This window comes from Lotus japonicus, chromosome 6, assembly GCF_012489685.1.
Source record: "Lotus japonicus ecotype B-129 chromosome 6, LjGifu_v1.2".
Taxonomy (NCBI): domain Eukaryota; kingdom Viridiplantae; phylum Streptophyta; class Magnoliopsida; order Fabales; family Fabaceae; genus Lotus; species Lotus japonicus.
In genome coordinates, this window is record NC_080046.1 from 54,416,129 (window position 1) to 54,422,905 (window position 6,777).

General features: G+C 38.4%; 1 protein-coding gene across 1 annotated transcript; it reads right to left on the reverse strand.

Annotated features, from left to right (window-relative positions):
• Positions 1–983: 983 nt before the first annotated feature.
• On the reverse strand, positions 984–5,551 carry LOC130723276 (protein SMAX1-LIKE 4-like). Its single transcript, XM_057574263.1, has 3 exons — positions 3,957–5,551; positions 3,115–3,322; positions 984–2,694 (listed from the first exon to the last, which is right to left on the reverse strand). Exons 1-3 carry the CDS (start codon positions 5,237–5,239, stop codon positions 1,120–1,122), a joined length of 3,066 nt encoding a protein of 1,021 aa, XP_057430246.1. The 5' UTR covers positions 5,240–5,551; the 3' UTR covers positions 984–1,119.
• Between the last annotated feature and the right edge of the window lie 1,226 nt (positions 5,552–6,777).

The following is a 6,777-nucleotide window of genomic DNA, read 5'->3' on the forward strand; positions in this document are numbered from 1 at the left end:
CATAAAACTACTGAAACCATAAAATTATCTTTTTTTATCTTTACCTATATATTATATATTCAATACTACTATTTTAAAATCAAGAGCAATATAAGAATAAAAAAATTAATTTATTTCGCTTCGTCGACCACTCAAACAATAGAACAACTAATTGGTTTTGTTTCAACACACAATAATCATCTCATTTCATTCTATTTCGTTTCGTTATCTTCGATCAATCCGAACATAGGCTTCCTCTCTCTCCTCCCACCAACCATTCTCCCTGCCATTTGTTTCGGCCCGGCCACCATTACCACCCATCTCGCAGCTACACTTAACCACTCCATCCAAACCTTCTTCCCATTCTGCCCCAAAACTCGCATCCCTCTTCTCCTTATCATGCGGGGAATGTGGAATGCAGGGACGGGAAATTTGAACAACAACTATCATAATAATAATAAGGCTTTATAACAGTTTTAATCCCTTATTTATTATGTGGAATGCGGGGACGAGATATTTGAACAACAACTATAATAATACCATGTCAGCAACGTTCGTTATTAATTGGAGGGCAACTTGACAGAAGGACTAAAACTGTTATTAAGCCTAATAGTAATAAGACAATGTTGGTCAATGAGAATGAGGTGAATTAGGTAGGTTTTCATTCTCATTCTCTCTGATAGTCTAATTTGACCCAAAATATTGAATTTCTCTCAAACCCTTTAAATTCAGAACTGGATGTTGTTTTTCACTCGATCATGCGATCTTAATCTGATACCATGTTTGTCATTGTAGAGTTGAAGGAAGAAAGATGGTGGTGCCGCTGCTCACCTCCACCGTCCTCGCATTCCTTTGAGCATCCTATTATAATCTTTAAATCCCTCTTGAGAGAAGAATTTTCAAACATGCACTTAGGTTTAGTTAGGTTGCAGCTAGTGATTTGAAAAAAATAGAAACATAAGAATTGCAAGTAGGAGTGATGAGAAATGGTTTTGACAAAAGAGTTGAAAACAGAAGAAAAACAAACACATTATATAATGAAAATTAGCAGTTACACCAAGGCTATCACTTCCATTTTACATCTTGAGGAAACCATTTTACAAGAAACCCCCACCCCTCTAAACCAAAGTCAGTTCTTACTTAATCCATGAAGTAGTTAACTTGGATGTTGTTGGGCAAACATGAACTCATGAACCCACTATCCAATTTTGCTGTATCCTCTTTACCACCCCCACAAAGTGTAAAAACTATACCCCCCTTCCCCCCACCCAACTTAACTGTCTGTAAACTGCTTTGAAAAATGTCTTTCAGCCATTTCTCAAACATGCTGTTAGTAAAAGAATCACACCCAACACCAATTTCCTCTATCACCCTCTCTTCTACAGTAAAATTCCCCAGCTTTTCTTTCCCAAAAACCTCCTCAAAACACTCCTTGATCTTCCACAGAAACACCTCTCCCATCTTTCTTTCCTTAGCTGCACTTTGATTGAACTCAAAATGGTTCTCAACTGAATCCAGAGACCCATTTGAGTTCAAGGGATCGGCTATGGTTTCTCTAGTCAAATCACTTGAAATGTCTTCCCCATCATCCTCTTCATCAGCTTTCATGTTCAGGTCAAGATCAGTGTTAAAGCTTGACTGTCTTGAAAAGTCTTTCTTTCTGCTGTTGCTTTGCTCAGAAACCAACACAGTAATTTCTTCCTTCTCTTCAATCCTTGGGCTCTTGCTCTTGGTAAAAAAATCCAGTTCAGCCCTTCTCTTGTGAGATAACTCCAATGTAGGCTTGGTTTCACTAATCTGCAACATCAACTTGACCACTGAGTCATTGTTCTGTTCATTGATTCTAGTGCCACCATTACTCAATATGAATATTGCTTGGCTTAAACTTCCAAACTTAGATGTTTCAAATCCTTCTGCAAGGGATTTCTTGAAGTGAGCATCAGCAAAATCAGCATTTTCAATCAAAAGGACAAGCTTTTCATTTGTTTTCAGTGCGGCAGCCAGCATTTCAGAAAATGGGGTTGCTGAATTCTTCTCCATTTTCCACATGTCAAAGTGAAGGAGCTTGTCAGCTGAGCCAAAAACTGATTCAGCAATGGCTCTTGCTAACCTTGTTTTCCCAACAGAGTCATTTCCCTGCAAAAACAACCAAGTTGCACCTTGCTTTGCTGATTTGGAATCAACCAAGGCCTCTGCTATTGAAGCAACAGTAGTTTCAGATTGCCATGGCACATTGTCCTGCAACAGTTTACAAATATGAGCTTGTCGCTGAGTAGTTATATTTTTTCCCACCGTTTGCCCTGAACCACCGAATGTTGAAGAATTTCCTAGAGCAAGACTAATCTTTACTTCATTATTACCTTCCTCCATGCCCTTAAGAGAATCCAAGGTGGTTGTGGATTGATTGTTCTGAGTTACATCGCTGAAATTGAACTCAATGGTGCATGATTGCTGACGCCGGAACCGAGGTACAAGGTTGGAGCTATAAGCAGGTTTGGCTGCTGCAGAATCAGCAAAAGATATAGAACTGGCATCCGGGATGATGGCACTACCTTGGTTTGGCCACCAAGGGTATGATGAATTATAAGGGTAGATCTTGCCATTTGAACTCTGATTGCCAAGTATACTGTTGCTCCAATGGTTTTGAGGCTGTTTGTTCTGGTGGAGACTCTGGCATAGTCTGTTCCATTTCTTTTTCAACTGGGATAATTCATCCTGAAAAACATTGAAGTGTTTGTAAGCCACTATATCTCAATTAATGGAAACAAATGCATATACAAGTTGTGTCACAATTATTAGTTGTTGGATTATGGGAGACTTAAGTTAAACAACTGCTTATGGCAAACAATGTTTATCGCATAAGTGTTTATTCATAAACTAATCTCAAGAATTTATAAAATAAACTCAAACATATTATTGTAAGCATTTTTTGAAAATATGCTCAAAACAACTTATATGTAGGTTATATGAGCTATTTACATAGCTATGTTAAACACTTGCATAAGCGTTTCTGTTATAAAATAAGCTCAATTAAGCTCTTTCAAACGGGTATGTACGAGATAGTTTTTTTAGGAGTTTGCTTTTAATCTGTATTTTCTTGTACAAAATGGTGTAAAAAGGGCTAAGTTTTACTACCTTATGATGGGCTTCAGTGCTATGAGACTGAAGCCAGGAAGGCAACAGTTTCTTCTGGCCTGGTTTGAACAACTGTGCTTCTTTTTCATAATTTGAGGCACATTCTTCACAACAGTTGAGATTATCCTGCTCCTCCTTGTCAATGAAGAGCTTTGTTTCCAGCATATGAGATGGGTTCTGGGAGATGGCCATCTTTGAATCATGGACACTGCAAATTAGTACAGAAGCTATTATGAGCATCCAAATTCAAACAAACACACACTATTGAGTTGATTATTATAACTTGATTATCATGCTCTTAATACCTTCCAAAAGGTTTATGTAAATCATATTTGATAAAATGAAACATTGGTAATAATGCATATATGTTGGAATATACATAACACTCTCCCTTTTCCTCTTTATTTTACTTTTGCTAAAGCTCATTCGACAAAATATCATGTGATTCCGTATGTCTAAGAGGTTTGTGTTCTGACAACACAAAGCAAAACAGAAAGGCACTGCTTCAGAATCACGTCTAACTTACCATTTTACCAACCAACCATGCTTTTTGACAGTGGCTGCTTCTGGCACAGTCCAGAGACCGTACGTACTTAGCAACAAAATGCAAAACAAATTGAGCATTCAAATCATGAACCTTTACTATGTAACTTTTGTATGTTGATTTCTTTCTTAATTGCTAGCAATTTAGTAAATCAGTTTTTTTTTACATTAACTCAAGTAGATTAAGTGCATGTTTGAAAATTCTTCTAAAATTGGTTCTGAAGTCAAAATCAATTATAGGAAGTAGCTTCTAAGTGCTAAAATTGATTTTGAGAAAAAATAAGTAAGAGATTGATTACCTGGAACCATTGAGAGTCAAGCCAAGTCCACCTGATGGAACAGGAACAGCTTGAAGAGCCCATTGAGTCTCAAGAGAAGGTTGTCTCATTTGGCACCTCATGTAAGTTTGATAACTTGCTGTGGCCACTAGCCACACCTTAGAGTTTGAATTTCCCATGTCAGAAAACATCTTTGCTATTTCTGCAACTAAATGATCAACAGGGTTATAACCAGAAACTTCTCCAACCTCCACTGTCCACTTCAAGTCTCCAACATAGAAAATAGCACCTCCACCTCCACCACCTGAAGCAATAGCAGAATCCACCTTCCTCTTCAGTGCTGAGAGGTTCATTTCCACTTCGTCCCTTTTCATGAACCTCAAAGAGACAGGTGCAAACTGAAACTTGATGAAATGTGCTGACTTCAACTCATCAGGAACCTCTCCTCTTTCCAACCTCCCCATGAGTTCCCCCACAAGGCCTTCAGTTAATGACAAAGAGTCACCAACAATCACTGTGTTCTTCTTCTTCTTCCTCAAGAGAACATCAAGAACAACCTTGATATCTTCCTTGAAAGAAGGCACTGGCTCAGAGATGGGGTAAACTGAAGAAGCTTTCTTCAGAGGAGAACAGAGGAATGCAGGGCTATAAGAAGCCAAGAAATGGTTATGATTCTCACTAGTAGCAGGTGAAGAAGGAGAAGAGAAAACACCACCACCAGAACTGTTGTAAAAAACAGAATTAGGAGGAGCAGAAGAAGAAGAGTCCTCTATGTGGCTCTTAACAGTAGTGCTTGAGAACCCTGCTTCTCTCATGACCCTGCTAACAGAAGGGTCATCAAGAATTGAAATGATGAGCTGCTCCAGCTCCACCTTGATGGTGAGAAGAGGCTGCTGTTGCTGCTGCTCAATGCAGCCCCTTCTCTGGTGAGCCTGCGCTCTCTTAAGCGCGGCGATGAGCGCGTTCGAGAGCGAAGGCTGAGAGTGGAGCAGAGGACCTGGTGTTGTTGGGAGCCTGTTGAGGGCCACATTGAAGCAGAGCTCAAGTGCCCTGCACTGAAGAGGATGATGGTGTGAATGTGAAGATTGAAGATGATGATGATGATGGATTTGTTGTTGTTGTGGCTGAGATTTGAGACAAGCTCTTCTTAAAGAAGAAGCTCTTAGGCTCAGCAATGTGGCTGCAACATGCAGAGGGGTGACCTGTGCATGGCCCCTCCGGCGTGCAAGCCCCAGAGAGTGCTTCAAGACTGAAGCAGCCTCCGCTGTGAGGGTCTGCTGCAATGTACAAGCTCCTGAGCGCATCACTTGGCTAAAACCACCCCCCCACACCACCCCCCTTTGTGTTGAAAACTTCTCCTCAGAACCACACTTTTCTTTTGATTCTGTTCTCTATTTTTCTCCCTCTCCAATCACCACCACCCCACCCTCAACTAGTGTTATCTCACACTCTTTGTAAGCTGTGTATGACCTACAAGGCCAGTGCTGTGATTCTAGGAACTAAGCTTGAATGAAGTTACTGAAGTGTTTGAATGATAAGATGAAGAAGAGAGAAAGACAGAGAGTTTTGGACAGAAATTGGTTAGAGCAAGTTGCTAAGTTTTGGAAATACCAGACTAGGCCTCTCACCCCTTCTTTATACTTCTTGTCACTTGTTCTTTTTATTTTTACTTTTTATTTTTCCTTTTCTTTTTTTTAATCCCTATTTGGTTTTGGTAAATGATTCATAGACAGATGAAAAGTAATTGATATCTTGTTTGGACTAAAAGGTGCTTGACTACTAGAAAAGACACTAAATAGGCTCCAATTAGTGCTATTTAGTCTGCTTCCAAACATGTTCTTGATATATGATAAATGTAACAAGAGAGAAATAGAGAGAAAAGTGAAATAGTGTTTGCAGTGTTTGAGTATGCAAGTATGATTACTATTTGTTTAGTTAAAGAAGCAGCTTTTTCTTAGCTTTTTATTTCCACTTCATCTCTCTCTTTCTACAGTTATCTTTGCAGTCCATACTAGTCTAAATATGTGTACCTGATGTAATGGGGTTCTTTGATTTCTAATACATGACATTTTTTATAATTCTAGTCAGAATGTCATTTTTTAAGTAATGGTGGTATCAATCTTTTTTGAACTTTAATATTAGAAAAATGAAATTTGGCTCAATGAACATTACTGCGGAATTTAAGCTGCATCATGCATTGTATACAAAAGAGTGAAAAGCTGTAGATTGCAGTCATCAACCAGCTGAAACAGCAATATGCATGCATGATGATCATTATTGACACATTACTAAAGGGAAGACAAACTATTTGATTCATTGATTGATTAATTAGAATACAAGGTTAATTTACTTTCTGCAATGTTATATTTCTGTGCAGATGAGGTTGATTGTGTAAGAAATTCCTGGGGGGCCCCCAATTCAAATTTTTTACTTGGAGTCACAATGCTTCCCTCCTTCCTCATCATCCTTTGAATAGGCAGACAAAGCCAGCAGAAATTCAAAAAAAGTACTAAAGGATAAAGGTGGAAAGGTAGAAAGAAACAAAACAGTGTGATGAAAGATGAAAATGGAAAAAAAATCAAAGGGGTAGATTATTTGTTTTGGTTGAATACTGGAATCCGACCGACGAACATTTTCAAGTCAGGAATATCTACATATTTATCATACTAACTTTCTTAAGAGAAGTTTTTTACACCAAAGTTTAAGGGAAATCAATCATGCATTACTTGAACTAACAAGTAACAACTATGGTAAAAGAGGTAGATTATATTAATTTTTTCTTAAATTCAATTTTGAACCTCAAATGACACTCTTATAATTCTCCATGTAAATGGTTTTGGCC